The sequence below is a fragment of the Bombyx mori genome, chromosome 6, assembly GCF_030269925.1.
Source record: "Bombyx mori chromosome 6, ASM3026992v2".
NCBI lineage: Eukaryota > Metazoa > Arthropoda > Insecta > Lepidoptera > Bombycidae > Bombyx > Bombyx mori.
This window is the reverse complement of record NC_085112.1, coordinates 12,993,144-13,011,773: the sequence shown is the minus strand read 5'-3', so window position 1 is coordinate 13,011,773 and position 18,630 is coordinate 12,993,144. Positions and strand designations below refer to the sequence as shown.

The 18,630-nt window shown below is 37.1% G+C and overlaps 2 protein-coding genes across 2 annotated transcripts in view; one reads left to right on the top strand and one right to left on the bottom strand.

Annotated features, from left to right (window-relative positions):
- Positions 1 to 2,046, bottom strand: part of LOC101740126 (probable 2-oxoglutarate dehydrogenase E1 component DHKTD1 homolog, mitochondrial) — a 26,554-nt gene extending 24,508 nt beyond the window's left edge. The window contains exon 1 of the mRNA XM_004923487.5: positions 1,458 to 2,046. Within this exon, the coding sequence (XP_004923544.1) occupies positions 1,458 to 1,584 (127 nt within the window). The 5' untranslated portion in view covers positions 1,585 to 2,046. The remainder of the gene's footprint in view (positions 1 to 1,457) is intronic.
- LOC101745418 (sodium channel protein Nach) lies at positions 518 to 18,630 on the top strand. Its single transcript, XM_021346195.3, has 11 exons — positions 518 to 571; positions 4,739 to 4,889; positions 8,435 to 8,632; positions 9,048 to 9,251; positions 11,314 to 11,449; positions 12,403 to 12,507; positions 12,599 to 12,797; positions 13,148 to 13,201; positions 13,316 to 13,394; positions 14,328 to 14,452; positions 18,494 to 18,630. Exons 2-11 carry the CDS (start codon positions 4,762 to 4,764, stop codon positions 18,586 to 18,588), a joined length of 1,323 nt encoding a protein of 440 aa, XP_021201870.2. The 5' UTR covers positions 518 to 571; positions 4,739 to 4,761; the 3' UTR covers positions 18,589 to 18,630.

Below are 18,630 nucleotides of genomic sequence, written 5' to 3'. Positions count from 1 at the left end.
TGAAGTGTAATTTATTTAGTATTTATGAAGCCTGAAAATTGATTACTTGAGTCCACAGCGGCATTGACTGAAACAAACTTTAAACATATACTATACATAGACGGACTGGGTGGTGCAGTGGTTAGCGCCGCTGTGCTTGCGCAAGGGTCGTGGGTTCAATTAGGAAATATTTTGTGATGAACAGGCTTGTTTTTTTCCCAATTATTATTAAATGCGAGTCGTCAGTACATAACGTCTATCGCAACATAGTTTAAAATTCGTTTCAATCGATGTCATCTTTTCTGTGTTGCTTACGCTATTTACACTGGCAATTTCCTAAACATAGTGGATTCTAATGCCAATGAATGGTTATTGACTAATAAAACGTTCATATCAAGTCGCATTAGAAATAATTAAAGCCAAGGTTTCAGACGACCAAACGATCTTACAGTTTCGTAAGTGGGTGGATGTTTTTATCTGAAAACGATCCTACAATTAAAACATTTTTTGGTATCTTTCAGGCTCAGTAAACAGACAGACTTGTAGACCTTTTGTATGTGTGATGATCTAGACTGTGTGCTTACTGCTTAGTGTGAGTTTTTTAACCTCTCCATTTTTTAACTTCTAACACGAGTCTTAGCAAGAGAAGTGCTTCGCTGAATCTTCCACCGGATCGATTCGGAGTGGCGATAAGTTGTTTGGCAAACGGGGTTACCAAAGTATCAATATTGTATGGTATCAATTTAATTTAGTTAGCTTTTCTTCGTGTGCTAGCAATATTATCCACAATTAAATCTCATTGCGTTTTACTACTTAATTATATCGTTACATTCTAAAGGCACAGCGGTGTCGTGTCTTTTAATAGTGGAAGAGGCCATAGATTCAAGTCTTGCTGTGGTACCATTGCCGTTTCTGCTGGCTAACGACACCTAAGAAATAACTTCCAAGAGAAACGATTACTTATTGTACAACGTTAGCTAATATTCTAATTAATTATTTTACTTTGGAGTCTTTTAAGTTTTTATTATGAAAAATAAATCGATTCGCTACGTATACAAGAAGAAGAAGAATTGGTCAAATTTTTTGTTTGTTTTTTGATTGAGAGTTTACCTACTGGTGGCCCTGAGACCTTTCCAGTTTCACCAGGACAGGTGAGCGAGCAAAGGCTCAGCCAGGATAACCCGCAACCTAACCCATGCATCAGTCCGCTGAGTTTCTCGCCGGATCTTCTCAGTGGGTCGCGATTCCGATCCGGTAGTAGATTCATTCGCGAAGCAATTGCTCTTGAGTTGTTAGGTTTCCTTCGGAGGCGCTCGGGCAGTTGTTAGCAAATCTCAGCCCTCCTGGCTGAGCCTTTGCTCACCTACATGTCCTGGTGAAACTGGAAAGGCCGCCGGGCCACCAGTAATCTTTCAATCATAAAAAAGAATAACCCAAAAATTCTCTTTATAAGTACGATACATAGAATTTGGGCGAACCGTATTCATCTGCAATCGTCGGTCGATGCCCGAAGACTCCCGCGCCCGAATGGTACAGAACACGATCGTACAAACGATCCACCTTACACCTTAGTCTACTCACTCGCACTTTACTAAAACACAGCATACTGTCTCTTTCACTTGATATTATTACAACAATTTCTACGAACTACACCAAAACAGTACATATGTATCATTCAAAAACATTTAAAATAAACATTTCGGAAACGCGTTCAAATGCAACAATAATAAAGTTTGACATTAGTCAAGGTCTTCTAAATTTGAGAATGCGCGAGAGTGACCGGGCGCGGCGACGACTCTGGAGTCACTGCGTGCGACAAGGACGGAGAATTAGACACTCGTGTTGTGTTTTATCGATTGTCAGTAGTGTTATCGAGTTATTGTCGACAAAGATAATAATATTATTATTAAATAATTTAGCTGCTAATTGAACATAATTTAATACCGAATTGAGTTGTAATATTTATCGTAATAGTATTTCGTTTATCGTTCAGCCTTGTAACGAACGTTTTAATAAAAATTGAACTTGCTGACCTAAATCACGTCGAGTCGAAAAAGACAATTTGTAAAAAAGATCTTGTCCTGTGTTAAAACAAAATTGTTGAATGTCATTAAAATTACGTAATCTATAACATCTGCAATGCTATATAGCGACTAGTTTGGAATCTCCTTCTTGTTGCCTCTATAATGATAAGGATGGTGGCCTCCCTAATAACTTTCTCCCACGCCAGCCCTGCCTATCCTCGGCTGCGCGAATGGCATCGTGGTCAATCCTGGACTCTGGATTGAGGTGTTAAGAGTAGAGCGTATCTGGTCATATCCCTTCATATCCCCTTCATCCGCTCAATTGTTATGTTATGTTAGTGTTAATTATGTTAATTTCACAATTTTGAGTCTCAAGTGAAAGAAATTATGATGAAAAATTATTTATGCGCTTGATATTTTATCATGCCCCCAAGCGACAAGAGATAATTTGCAACGTTAATACACATTAGGTACATCAGACACTATCTAATCTGAACTTGGAAACAAACTATAGCGATTTTGTTTAATTTTGTCGTTCTGTTTCTCGTGAAATTGTTTATTTCTCGCAAATAGATAAGTCGAGAAACAGATAAATAACGAAATTACATAATATAAAATTTTAACGGAATATGTTTGACTTTGTTTGTTTGTTTATGCAGTGTTGAAATATAGTTCGATTTTTTTTGGGAATGAGCCCACTTAGTTTCTGGCCAGAACTTGTCAGCGCGATTCCGATCCTGTGGTATATTCAGCGAAGTACTGCTCTTGCTAGGGCAGACGTATGCAAGAAGAGGAGGACTTCGGTCTTCCTTCTCTCCCTCTTCGTTTCTGGAGGCGCAGTATCCGACATAGCCCGACCTGGTGGTAGGACATGTTGTGAGTTCGCGCGGGTAGGTACCACCACCCTGCGTATTTCTGCCGTGAAGCAGTAGTGCGTTTCGGTTTGAAGGGTGGGGCAGCCGTTGTAACTATACTTGAGACCTTAGAACTTATATCTCAAGGTGGGTGGCGCATTTTACGTTGTAGATGTCTATGGGCTCCAGTAACCACTTAACACCAGGTGGGTTGTGAGCTCGTCCACCCATCTAAGCAAAAAAAAACCTGTTACCCCCCTCGACCGGGTATCTGTAAAGAGATTCCCCAGCGCTAAAGAAGGGCAGATGTTTGCGACTCTCTCAGACTGAGCCTCGTGAGCTCGCCTACTAAACCGGAATAACCCCTCCAAGTTAAATAAGACTTCTTGCGAAAGAGAAAGGCAGAATATTGCAAATTCTAGGGAAAAATGGAAGAAACTGAGTGAGTCCTTCACTCATATCCCAAAAAATGTACTACTTTAGTTTAAAAGAAAAATATAACTCCTGGCAAATGGGCATCAACATCTACATTTATTATTTAATGGAATTGGGAAATAAAGGTTTTTTTCAACATTTTATTACTACTTAACTTGATGCTCAAATCCAAACATTCTTTATATTTAGGTAAATAAAAAAATAATCCACAAAGCGTGTCAAAACGTGGTGCGTACTTTATTTCCATTTCTGCATCGGGGTCTATTCACATAATAATAATATGCGTGAGATCGTATTCAAGTTAAATTCTCGTAAATCAGAATAATTGTTTTATGCTTTCACCGCAAAAAGCCTTGAAAATAGTCACATTCTCTGTTTTTGATTGTTTAAAAATATGGTTTACATGAAAATTTGCGTGATTCTTCATATTAAACGAACCGTGACATGTATTTTCCATTACAAATGGAAGTAAGTGTATTTAAATGCAGCCGATGTAATCGCTTTTCACAAACGCAATTGCCGCGTTAATTGATACAAAATCAAAATGCAACTTACACAATTGTACAAAAGTGCAGTTCCGTTAAAAATACATGACGGTTTCGCGCCCTTTTGGCCAGAAGGTTCAAGAAAGGTTAAGAGGAACTAACGTATTTTTATCAAAGCATTGTTGTTATATTTTTTACTCCTGTTTTAAAAAAAACTCGATACAAAATTTATCTATTGTGAATTACTGGTGGTATAGGACCTCTTGTGAGACCGCACGGGTAGGTACAAACGCCCTGCCTATTTCTGCCGTCAAGCAGTAATGCGTTTCGGTTTGAAGGGTGGGGCAGCCGTTGTAACTATACTGAGACCTTAGAACTTATATATCTAAGTGGGTGGCGCATTTACGTTGTAGATATCTATGGGCTCCAGTAACCACTTAACACCAGGTGGGCTGTGAGCTAGTCCACCAATATAAGCAAAAAAAAAAAAACTACATACTATTTGTTTATTCTGGCTATTAATAAAAGAATACTCATTGATATTTAAATTGGTTTTAAATCGTACATCATGAAGTCGATTTAATGTGAATCTTCCATAATGGAAATATGCATATATGTAATGTATTATTTTATTTATATCAAAATACAGTTTAGCTTAGTAAAACTATAGCACAAATTGAGTTACTCTTATGAAGAGAAACAACATTTAAAGCTATTGCTTCACCACTATTTTTATATCTTTTTATATTTTAATATTTCAAAAAATGCTTTTATATTTCTACTGTTCCTTCTAATGTTCTAATGTTTCAATATTCGAAATTCTATTTATGTCATCTAAAGATGAATGTTATAAATAATATATTAATCTCTTTTAAGATCAATCGTATAGAGGTTACATGCATACTAAATTTATGACAAACAAATATTTCACTATTGTATAATTTGGTTTTGTAATTTTTAGAAATAACTCTTGAAGGTATAGATATGGATCGCAACAAAGAAGACCCCGTTTCTGTTAAAGTTATAAAGAAAATTGGTTTCTTCGGCGACAACACCAGTCTCAGCGGAGTCCCTTATGTGTTATCAATGAAGCCTTTACCTACATTTAAAAGGTAAGTTTTATTACCCAATAAATAGCAGTTTAACACGTTGACTGCCTTACAAGTGCCCTACGCGGCGCACTGATGTAACTATGTCGATTTCTCTCTTCGATCTTCTAACTAAGGAGCCGGAATATCTAATAAACTCCGGGAAAGACGAACCCGTAGATATTGAGAATGAATCTATTTCTGAAACACCGAAAATGACCAAAACATACATTGGCAAACAAGAGAAGACAAAGTCAGGCAATCCAGGCGCTTAAGTCTCGTTCGGACTAGGCGAGTATTTTAGTCGAGTACCGAGTAATTTAGTGGCTAAACTACTCGCACAGAAATCGTTCGCATTACGGTCCAGTAGAGTACACAAGTGAGTGGTGTTTTGCATGGTGAACAGGCTGCAACGCAATAGCGTGAATAAAATGATTAAAAATATTAATTTTAAGTCCTATTCGAGGACTAAAGAAAATAATTATTCGGGTATACATTTTTTATTATGATTTTTTTATTGATAAAAATAAAAAGAAACTACTTTACAAAGTTATCAACTTTATTTTGTTTACAATGATTTATAAAAAATATATAATAATAATATACAAAGAAACAGCTATTTAAATGAATAATAATAATAATAAACGTCATTACGTAGACTATACATTAGACATTGTATAGAAATCAAACTAAGACTAAACATAAATAATAAAAATCTTACGTTACGGACGTTTTTTCCCGGTTACGGTACCCCTCCGCATCGTCCCATAAGAAACGTCGTTCTAAAAATCACTACAAAAATCTCTTTATAAAGACAAATATTCAAGTCTTAATTAGTAATAAAAGACAAAGACGAAGTATTTTATTCTAGACGTTTCCAAGTACTACAGTTTATTTTAAAACGTCGCTTAAACAAACAGAACACAGTGAGAGTGGAGCGAAATATCGTCTGTAACACGCAAACCTTATAAATGGATACTGTTTAATCTTCCTGGAGAAAGATAAGGCACGTTTCGCTGTATTTGTATTAAAATATAAGTTTGAAACTAACACTTCTCGGTTCTTGGGAGACCCTTGTGGTGTTGGACAAATAGTGATGGACCTAGTAATATAAATATCGATATTCATCTGTTTTTAAAAAACTTGCTTCCGTTTAATCTTTTATTGAAGATATTTGTTGTGGTTTTTTTTTTTTTATTGCTTATATGGGTGGACGAGCTCACAGCTCGGTAGACAGCGGCTTGGCTCTGCTTTTGGCATTGCTGAAGTCCATGGTAACCACTCAGCATCAGGTGGGCCGTATGCTCGTCTGCCTACAAGGGCAATAAAAAAAAGCCCACCTGGTGTTAAGTGGTTACTGGAGCCCATAGACATCTACAACGTAAATGCGCCATCCACCTTGAGATATAAGTTCTAAGTATAGTTACAACGGCTGCCCTACCCTTTAGACCGAAACACATTACTGCTTCACGGCCGAAATAGGTAAGGCGGTGGTACCTACCCGCGCGGACTCACAAGATGTCCTACCACCAGTAAAACAGTAACAGAATTCGATGAATGGTTGAAATAATCGGCGAATATCACCGTAAGCACACACACGTTATACATAATATCGGTTTCGAATATAGTTTTCTCGGTCACGGGCGAAATATCAATATTGCCCTAACTACGATTCAAATCTCGACGAAGAAACCCAAAATTGTAAAGAAATTAATACGGAAACCGGAGATTAAGCTGTAAAAGTAGTTTTACGGTAGTAGATTGACTCGATCGTACAGTAGTTAGCGGCCTTAACTGTTGCGCCACGGGTCGTGGGTTCGATTCCCACATCGGGCAAACATTTTGTGATTAACAGGTAAGAAAGAATAAAGAAAGAAATAATTTATTCGCTAAGCATAGTTGTCGATGCACGGACATCGGCGATCGCGCGGCGCGGGCGCCGGGAGGAGGACAGCCGCGCGGGGTAGCGGATTAACACCGGCTTCGTCACTTCGCGCAGCAACGCCGCCCGCGACACTTACTTGTGTTCATCTTGTTTTACTCTTTTTATAAACTTACCAAATAATACAGTCCACTCTTTTATTTTATATATCACCGGTCTACCCCAGAGCAGTTCGAAACAATAGTCAAAATGAGTTATTACATAAGTTAAAAGCAGCGTCATTATTTGACATGCGAATTTTAGTGCAGTGCAAGATATTAAGATATTATATAATTTACTTTTCATTCATCCATAATACACCAACTATTTTTTTTTGGCTCTTTGTCTGTTTGTTTATTATCTATTTAGCGTTAGGCTAACAGCGACTACGAAATTTGAATTTGGAAGTTGAAATTTTATGCGATTATTAATGCTATAAAATATATGTAACATTAAAACCTAAATCTCCAAAAATTGTAAAAAAAAGTTCCTATTCATTTTAAATTATAATTCAATGTGTTGGAATCAAACTTTTGCTATAAACGTCGTATTCAGGAGTTCAAGGCGTGTTGTTTTAGTTATTTATGTGTTGTGCAGATTCCTTTACAAACTGAGGAAGGTTTTCTGTTAAAATTGAGACGGAAACAAAGCAAAAGAGTTTTGGTTTCGTACGCGATCAGCAATGATAATTGAGGCAGACAGCGTAAAAGTGATCTAAGCTTACTATAGTTAGTATGGAGATAAAGAGGTGTGAAATTACTTTTACATGGCTTCGTAGCCATGCGCAAAAATAATGTTTACAAAGGCTACTGTTATCTATGCGTGAAACTAGGGATAAACCATTTTTGCATCAAAATTTATTATGCTTTAAATAAATTGTTACATAATATATCCACGGATAAGAAAAACTGTCGTTTAGGTCACTTTTACGTTGACGGCCTCAATTGATGGTGAATTTATTCGTTCCGGGACGTATTAAAATTCGAAAAATTAATTCGAAATTCGAAAATACGCAACGACATGTACCAATGTGTATTGCTAAGGTCAGTGTTAGGAATTCTCTAAGGCTGTGCTCACTTACATTTCCGCGTGTAGATGAAATTTCCCCTTAATCTCCAACGATTAGGTATGAAAAAAAGAGCAACTTTTTTTTTAAGTTATACTTCTTTAGGCGCGTTATGAAAAATTGATGAGAGTGAAATTTTATGATGCGCGCGCACCGTGACACAAAATTAACAGAAATGAAGTTGCCCACTAAACCGACCGACGTAACTTGGCGAGTCTGAATATAGCCGCAGGTGATCTTTCGCGCATGTACACTCGTAAAAAAAAGTTTTATTAGCATTCATTTTTTAGTAATATAAATGACAAAATTATTATTTAATATAATTCATACTAAATATTATTAAAATATTAACGTTAAATATTTATTATTAATTATTTAATATTAAAAAAAAAATTATATAAATAAAGTATAGCTTTTTACGCGCGTACATAAGTATACGCACCCTTTTTTACGTATATCATTAGAAGAATCCCGCCTGGGGGATTCGAACACCGATGCATCGCTTGAACCGATTGCACTGGGCGACGTTGTACTCTAGGCTACGACAACTAAAATCTAAGTGATACAAACCTTTTTCTGCAGATTGTTCTGGTTCTCGATGCTATTGGTCTGCTGTTTTGGTTCGACAGCAGTTCTTAAAGCGACGCTGGGCCTTTATACTGAAGACGCAGTCAACTATAGCGTGGAGACAAATTATTTAGAATGGGAGACACCTTTCCCCGCAGTTACGATATGCGAGGCCAACGACCCCGGCGATAGAATTAAAGAGTATTTGAATGTGTGAGTTTTGGTAATTTAATTACTAGTTACAGTAACTTGTATGGTGTTTATTTGAGTCAGAGATGACTTGTAAATCTCTCATTTCAAAATATTCTTACGCGCTAGGGTTCGGGTTAAATAAAACTTCCACCCGAGTACAAAATAAAACTCTATTTATCATTTAGAACACTTACAGAGCACTTTATAATCCGTAATTCACTTCTTCCGCTTCGCTTCGAGTGATCCGTTCGCTGTTTCGCTTCGAGTAGATCCAATTACTTACCGCCTTCGTGTCATCTCTGTAACGCTTTTATAGTCGATACGACATCCCTAGAATTATCGAGAACATTCCTGACAAGTCGAGTAGTTTCGATATTCGTTTCTACTATTCGACGATAGATGGCGTTGCTCTTACCGGCGTAACAATTTTTTTTAGGACCGGTCTAACGCAAAAATATTCAGCGTTCCTAAAAGACGTATTGTACTGGAATTCGAAGCACTGTTCAAAGTGTGTGAACTGCAAGATGAATCTGACCTGCATCCCTAACTACTTGGAGCTGATCGACAAGATCAGGTGGAATTGCACTCAGATGCTCACGGATTGCTGGTGGGCCGATGAGTACTTCTCTTGCTGCGATCGGTGGGTTGGTTTGGAGTTTTTAACTAGAAATTCTGTTTTTGCGTGGAACTCTGGGTAGTGGATTTTTTTTGGGATTAGATTTAATCCATCTCGTATCATTTTGATACGCGTTCGTGGCCTTAAATGTAGAATGATTGTATCGAGTAATGTGACTATGCCTAGTCCAAATTTTCTAAGCAAATATGAATCTACAACATACTCACGAAAGACTTTGATTAAGCAGGAATGAAGTTTTCGACCAAGAAGGAATGAAGGAATGAGGAGCATCCCATTTTTTTAATTGCGTAAAGTTGGTATCATATATTATGAGTGTGAACAGCCAATAATAGTTGTATTGGCTGCCCGACCCTTCAAATTTCCGACTGAGTGTCTCAAAATTGGTAACAGCATTCATGGTAAACATACATGGCGGTATCAAGTACGCCTGTTCAACATCAACTGATATTGAGTATGTCAGGCAAAAAACATACGACCAGGATCCTAAAAGTTTGAAACCTCGTGTTATGCTAGAGTTATATGTAACTAGTGAAATTATGAGGTAGGTAGCTAGAAATGTTTACGATTATTTAACACAATAGAATTAATAAATCTCTTCGCTTAATTAACCCGTGAAGGCGAATTTCGTTTCGTAAATAAGTTCACAAAGTTTCGTCCTAAATTTCGGCTATTACCGTCTGTTAAGTAACATAAATATTCATGGCCGAAATGTTTAGAGAAGCTGATTTTAAACGAAAGAATAACAGATTTTTTGAAGTTATACTTCTTTAGGCGCGTTATAAAAAAATGATGAGAGTGAAATTTTACGATGCGCGCGCACCGTGACACAAAATTAACAGAATGAAGTTGCCCACTAAATCGCTCATTACAATACGACCGACGTAACTTGGCGAGTCTGAATATAGCTGCAGGTGAACTTTCCGAACCGTACCGAGAATTACCAAATTTATACGATGTCAAGAAAAGGGATGTCCAATATGCGGGTTTGAGAATGTTGTTTAATCGATTTTTTTTCAAATTGATTAAAATTAAAAAAAAAGGAAAAGAAATAAATTTAATAAAAATAAAGTATAACTTCTTACGCGCGTACACGCACCCTTTTTTTGTTAAGTGGTTACCGGAGCCCATAGACATCTACAACGTAAATGCCACCACTCACCTTGACATATGGGCTCTAAGGTCTCAGTATAGTTACAACGGCTGCCTCAGCCTTCAAACCGAAACGCATTACTGCTTCACGCCAGAAATAGGCAGGGTGGTGGTACCTACCCGTGCGGATTCGCAAGTGATCCTCCACTAATTACGCAAATTATAATTTTGCGGCTTTGATTTTTAGTACACGATGTTATTCCTACACCGTGGAAGTCAATCGTTAACATTCGTTAAGTACGTATTAACAAATCTTAAATCGCAATAAATAAGTGGTGATAATCGGTGAAAAGGGCGAACATATGTTATTAAATAAATAAAAAACGCGAACATGTAAAGATTTCCGATGATGGCTGACAATTCTACCGCTCATTTCACAGTGAGTTAGAGGGGTACAGAAAAGCCGCTGCGTAATCCAGAGATATTTTTATGACCCTCGTTTAATCATTACATGTTTGGATTTGGTTATTTTACTGCCTCTTCCTCCGCAAGATCACGCAGGAATTAATGAAAACATCGCATGGTTTCCGTACCACTGATTCCGATGACCAGTAATTTCCAGACGGACCGTGAACGTATTTTGAAATCTACTAATGGTAGGACCTCTTGTGAGTCCGCGCTGGTAGGTACCACCACCCCGCCTATTTCTGCAGTGAAGCAGTAATGCGTTTCGGTTTGAAGGGTGGGGCAGCCGTTGTAACTATACTTGAAACCTTAGAACTTATATCTCAAAGTAGGTGGCGCATTTACGTCGTAGATGTCTATGAGCTCCAGTAACCATTTAACACCAGATGGGCTGTGAGCTCGTCCACCCATCTAAGCAATAAATAAAAAAAAATACTAAACGAAAAAAATAAAACCTACATCGATAAATATGATTGAACAAAATTAGATAAAATCCCTTTTGCATTTTTAGGTTTCGTCCGACGAGAACTGAATACGGATTGTGTTACGTGTTCAATTCGAAACTGACAAACGAAGGGAAAGTAATAACTGTCAATCGACGTATCGGCCTTCCAAGCCTATTGTTTTCCGCTGCGAAACCCGTCATCGTGAGTAAAAAATATCCTGTTTTTTCTTCAAAGTGTTGGAAGTAAGATGCTTATATTTCACCGTATCGGATATCGGTATGGTTATATATGTTTAGCTATTAATCACGAAGACAAAGAATGCTGCAGCTAATAAAACTCTTTAAAAAATTACTGCTCTTTGTTGAGTGACTTTTTTTCCCTTACCTATGCTGATAGCCTTGAGAGGCTATTTCAGCTTCACCCTAACGTGTAGGTGAGTTCACGGGCCTCAAACTGGAGTGTTGCTAACACTGGCCCTAGCAAGAGCAGTGCTTCGCAGAATCTACCACCGGATCGGTAACGCAACCCACTGATAAGATCCGGCGAGAAACTCAGTGGGCTGTGTCTATGGGTTAATTCGCTCGTCGAGCCCTTCGTTGCAAGCGACGGGTTCGACGAGGACGGTGACGAGTGAATTCGGGGAGCAGAGACAACACAGTCTGACCACCGCTTTTACCAAGTCTCAGTTAGAAGAAGACGGCTATTTTACTTTAAATCGGTTTTCATTACTATTTTATAGAGGTATAAGCAGGTATAACTAATACCGAGAGCGTCATCAATAACCGTCGATGCGGTTTCCTTGGTAAAGGGTGGGGAGGAAAAACTCTTCACCTCATCTGTCCCCTTTATTTCGTTGTTTGGGTCGAATCTGGATTTGGACAGTGGCTGTTGAATGGCAGAGGGTTTTAGTCAAAAGTCCGGTGATTTCCGCCAGAAAAAAAGGAGGTCCCAACGACCCGTGCGGGCGCATAACATGCCAACCTCACGTATATAAATTTAGCGGGTTTGATTCGATTACACGATGTTGTTGTCCCTTAAATGCGGGAGTCGCTCGTGAACCGAATGATAACGTACTCGTTACAGTAAAATAGGCGTGTTGTCCACGAAACGCTTCAAAATTGACTAATATATTTTCATTATCTCGACATTTTTAGATTAAAATTCATTCGCCAGACGACATGGTGTCCGTGGCTTTAGAAAACGCGTTGAGTAGCTGCACGTCTTTACCTCTAGTCAATGATTTTGAAGCCAGTTTGAGGGTGAGAAGAGCTTGATTACCTTGTATATTGTATTGTATACAAAAAAAGAAGTAGGTAGTAGTTTACTACTAAAACTTGTGGACATTTTCAGGTAGAACAAACAATAACAGACGTTGCAGTCCAATCGATATCTCCAGTAAGTCGAGATTGTCTGTTCAGCCACGAGGTACCCTCTTTCGCCCAACATTGGCCATTCAAGAAGTATTCATACAGCGCTTGTGTTCTATACTGTAGGGCCAAAGCTCAAACGGATGTTTGTAACTGCACTCATCATTACATGCCCAATATTGGTCAGTAGATACACATATATTTTTAGTATACACATTTTTTGGTCATAAGTATACTGCTTACTGTCCTATAATCTAATGATAATTTGCACAATTCCACGTTTTGTAAAAGTGATGTTGTAGGTGAAATAAAATCATAGTGGAGTTTAACTATTTGCGAATTCTTCCTGAAATTATTTTTTCTTCTTTCTTTGTGTGCTCAGAATTAAATATACAGAATCGATTTCGGTCAAGTGGAGATTCTATTACTGCTTCTATTCCCCAGACATTAGTTTGGGAAACAGTAAGATATTTCTCGTTCTCGTTAAAATTTAAGCTAAAAACGTATGTAGTACTCCTTATGGCTTTGACAGGTGATTTCCCAACTTGTAATATCAGCGGTCTGGCTTGTCTCCATCTCAATAGTGGTGAGTTTATAATTCTATCTCTATTGACGTTTACAAGACATTACCAATTACCCAGAGAGGAAATATCATGTTAATTCATATTATATATTTTAAGCAAACTTATGAATTTCCCAGATTCATTAATTGTTGAAGGAAGCGAATGTCCTATGGAATGTGACAACGTTGTTTACACCACAATCCAGACATCCTGTTTGTAAGTGTCACTTTATTTTCAATGACGTGGATGATTACGAAACTTACAGATTAATTCCGGTTAATGCGGTAATAGACATAACCACGTGAATGAAGCCACCCGCTTTGAGATACGCAATACCAAATTATCCATACCACAAATTTAAAGGGTGCTTCGGTTTGAAGGGTCAGAAAGCGACGTCAATTATAGCAATAAGAACTTTAGTATCATGTTTCCAAATGGGCTGAAGAAATTCACGGCATAGTGTCTATAATAGGATTGAAACTTTATCTGCTTTCCAAATTATTCCTGTTATGTTTTCAGAGAAAAATACAAATAGTTCGCTAATTTTCTCGTTGTGTTCCTTTTCTATCCTAATTGGCCAGACGAGCTCACTATTGGGCTTTAGGTTAGTTGTCAGAGCTGAGACATCATAACGTAAATACCGTCAAGATATAAGGTCCGCATAATCATTCCAAGACATAAGGTCGTAGATAATTAACTAAACGTGGTAAAAATCCCGTAAAGGCGACGAGGATGACTGCTTCACGGCAGAACTAGACAGAAAAGCGGTATCTACTCGTGTGGGTTCATAATATGGCATGTTCACTATTGCTGGTAATCTACATAGTGACGTCATAATCAACAGCCCTCAAACTCCCACTGCTGCACCCAGGTCTCCCCCCAAAGTTCGTCGTATTGACCGGTCCCGCGTTGGCCATAATGATTTAGCGATGAAACTTTTTTCATTTAGCTCATTAGACAGAAAACATGCTACCCCCTTAGGGTGCCTGTCCACCGAAGCGGAGCGGAGCAACGGAGAAATATTAACTAATAAGATTGCACAAAATCATTTTGCAATCTTATGATTTTGATTTTCGCTCCGCGCTGGTGTAAAGGCACCCTTAATGAGCTTCAGTGAGTTAATCGATTTCATGTCTTCTACCCTATCAGTCGTCATACGGGGAAACTGCATCCGAGCTTGGTACACCGTGGCACGCGAGGATCTGTGAAGCTTGGACAACTGCCCACGTTAAGAGTCCGAAGACATGCTATCAGAGATATGTTGGGTCTTGTTGGTAATGTTTTTCTTGATGTTCTCGCTTGTAACGGTCAATTGTAAAAATCTTTTATTTAAATACAATTTATAATTCAAATAATATAAATAGGTAATGATAAGTTCAACTATCAGAAAGCTTAAAAGAACAACGGAGAGGGCTAGGGGCAGTGGCGTACCTAGAACTTTTGCCGCCCGGGGCGATCTCCAGTCTGCCGCCCTTTCTATTATAAGTCAATCAAATAGTGGTTTTTATAAATTAATACACATAAATAAATTATTAAGTTATTTAATCAATACACATTAATGTAATGTAATGTATTAATGTAACGTATTACATAATACACAGAGTAAATTTTTTTAGACTTATTTGTATGCACTCGTAAACATATTTATATAATATCTACTCTTCTAGCTTTCATACTAGAAAAATCGTGTATAATGCTCTCAAAATTTATATTATTTGTAATTTCTTGTTCTATTGACAATATTGCAAGATTTTGTAGTCTTGATTGACTCATTGTAGAACGAAGATAATTTTTTATCAACTTCAATTTTGAGAAGCTTCGATGAAAACATTTCTCTTCGTACTTCTTCTTCTAAGGATAGCCCCACGTCTTGCGAATTTTCCCCACTCATATTTTTTCTCCTTCTAACTCGACGCTCAGTCGATATTTCCATCTCTTCACAAATTATTTTGGCAGCTATAACAGCGTTTTGTACTAGCGTATCTCTTTGTTCCATTAAATGTGTTTGCAAAGAATTTCGTTTTATATGGCATTGGTGGACATTTAACCTCTTTATTTGCAGGTATTTTTGAGCGTCATTAATTTCCAAAAGAACGGATTCCCATAAATGAAGGTAACATAGAAAAGAAAAAGATTGCATAGAATTGAGCAATACTCCAGCATCTGATAGCGTTTTACTATGTTCTTCTTCAGATGTAAATTTTTCCAAAGCGCTTAAAATGTAAAAAACATTTTTTTTTACTTTAGTTACCGCGGCAGCTCTAGCGCTCCAGTGAGTTTCTACACTACGTTTAACACCTTGACCAGTGACCGAAAGTAAAACATTCCGTCTATGAGTGGAAGAAGAAAACAACGAAAACAACTGTTCGATAGTTCCAAAAAATGTGATGGAATTTATAGCTGTAGAAGCTTCGTGCAAACATGCCAGGTTTAAAAGGAATGATTTATACATGCTACAAATTCTGCATTTGGAGTTACATATTTCTTTAATGCGAGTTTGAACACCGCTGTGCTTTCCTGCCATGACGGCAGCATTATCGTAAGCCTGTCCTCTGCAATTTTTTATGTCTAAACCATCATTTTCTAATTTCGTTAAAATTATATCTGTGATTTCAACAGCAGTTTTTCCTTTAGTTTCTACAAAGTCAATAAACGATTCTACAACTGTAACTTTGCTACCTTCAATAACTACATATCTAATAATTTGACTGGTTTGATCTTTGTATGAAATGTCAGGAGTGCTATCAAATATAATACAAAAGTATTTAGCCTGCTTTATTTGATCCATAATTGTTTTTCTGACTGCGCCTCCCAATAGCTCTATGAATTCGTTCTGAATCTTCGGCGACAAATAAGAGAGACTATATTTATTACCCATCTTAATTTTTACTACATGTTCTCGTAATACTGGGTCGTACTTAGCCAATAAGTCAACAACCTCGAGAAAATTTCCTCTATTTTCCAGTAAATCGATGTTTTCCTGATGAACACTTTCACGATGTCCTCGAAATGCCAAATTTTGTTTTGCTAAGAATCTAATTATATCAAGTATTCTTGTTAGAATTTCCTTCCATTTTTTTATTTCTTTATCAACATTCTGTTGTTGTAGTTTGTCAATAGTTGCTCCACTTCCAAGTCTTATTTCTAATCCCTTCCATTTGTAATATGATCGGATGTGCAGCGAACTAACCACATGTTGACTAATTTTAGGATTAAGTTTCCACCATTTGTTAAAACCATTTTCCGTATTAAAACCTGCTTGACAAAGATTATCAAACAGTTTGCAGCAGAAACAATAAATACTTTTCTTCGATGGTAATATACGATCTTAAGAGCTTTTCGCCATTAGGCTAAATTTGAAAAAACCAATCCCGACTCAGTTTTCTTGTTTCACCTTTGGCTTTGCTTGTATTATTAGAACGTTTTAATCCTTCGCTGAAGTCGGCGTCTAAATTTTGAATTAAAAAGGGACCTTGATGTACCAGAAATACTCTTGTATTGTCGTCAATTTTGTTAGGCCATAATCCAATATCTTTCATAGAAACAGACAGAATAATTTGTGCAGCAGATTCTTCATCAGGACTTGATAAACTTTCTACTTCTTCGCCAGTGTGTGAAGCAGGTCTTTCCTCTTGAACAACATTGGATAATGTTTTTTCGCCTTCGAGCGCTGCTTCTTCACCCGTTTTTAAGGCAACAATACTAAAAGAACTAGAAGTTGGCTTATGAGAGATGTATTTGAGTAGTGCTCCAGTGTTTTTAATCTGTATTTCCTCCCTTTTCTTTCTTTTCTTTCTAAATGACGCACCGCTTTCTTTTGCCGAAATAAATAGTATATTATTTATAGAAAACGGCAAAGTTATTTTACTTCGCTGAATAACATCTATATCTACAATACGTAATACAATATGCTTAACAATTATAAATTCCCCAAATGCACTTGCACCCTAATAATTTGTTTCATTCTTCACTGTTAAAAGATTGAATCGCTAATGAACAAAATGGTTTTTAAGCAATTTATCAATCCAAATACAATTCTTCAAAACGGACTGAGAATATTTATCTATTTGCGAGTTCTGAAATTGTAACTTCGTCAGTATTTTAGTTTTGTCTCGTTTAGATTTTGTTGTTTGAAAAAGATAGTTCTTATGCCGGCGCCCTAATGCTTTGCAGACCTAGCAGAGCACCTTCCGCCGGCCCTGTTTTTCAAAAGAAAAATCGATGAATAAAAAAATATTGATATATTACTTCAAAGTAATCATATAAACTTTTCAAACGAAATGACATTTATAAACTGATATTAAAAAATTTTAGTTAAGAAAAATTGCCGAACAAAATCGAAAAGATACTTTTACGAATTCAAAGAATTTTTATTAATACAATAAAATCAAATTATTACCTTGTTCTTGAATTAGCATTCAAAATTTACACTAATATGCATTTATATACACCGATGAATAATATTCGAAATCATATAGTTAATCATAATTTATATAAATCAAATATTAAACTTATAATAATCATAATAATCATTTATTATTCAAGAAAGAAAATAAATATGAAATGAATAAATTGTTTTAAACAACTAAAAGTAAATGCTAAAATGCCGCCCCAGGGTAAGTGCCGCCCGGTGCGGACCGCACCCACCGCCCCCCCCCTAGGTACGCCACTGGCTAGGGGTATTTCCAGGGTATTGGAATTAAGAATGAAAAGATTTGCTGGAGAACCATCATAACTGATATAGTCCGGAGGATTGCGAGGTCGAAGTGGTGATGAGCAAAGCGCTTGCTTGTTGAAAATGTGTCGGTTGGGTCGAAAGCTCTCGAGTGACGACTGTAGACCGGAAGGGGCAACATATGGAAGGCCTAAGTACACTAATGGTTGGCCAATGACAATGAAGCATTAGCGTAGCTTTTTTTACTTTGGTGGGTGTACGAGCTCACGGCCAACATGTGTTAAGTGGTTCCAGGATCCCATAGACATCTACAACCTAAATGACGCCACCTTCCTTTGAGACATGAGTTCTAAGGTCTAAATTATTTAATCTCAATAAGTTTTTAAGAAAAAAGAAAATTCGACTTCAACAAAATAAAATGAAAACATCATTAGTTACCTTAATAACGCATATTTCATTGAGTTGGACTTACATAAATAAAAAACTACTAGTCAGATCTCGATAAATGGAACATGAAAAGCGCTATGTCTCTGATAAACAAAAAACTAAAATTAGCAAAATTGGTTCACCTAGAAAAAGATCTGAGGTGCATATATGTGTACTTAGACAGCGATAACTACGCTACTTAATTTTGTTTCAGTTGACTTTGGAGGTGTGGTTGGCGTTTTCTTTGGTGCTTCACTTCTCAGTGTACTCGAAATCGTTTACTTGCTCTGTATCCGGGGGGACCGATAGGTACATCGGGAAGTTAACCTTCGAGGCTTATTGGTTCTTAGG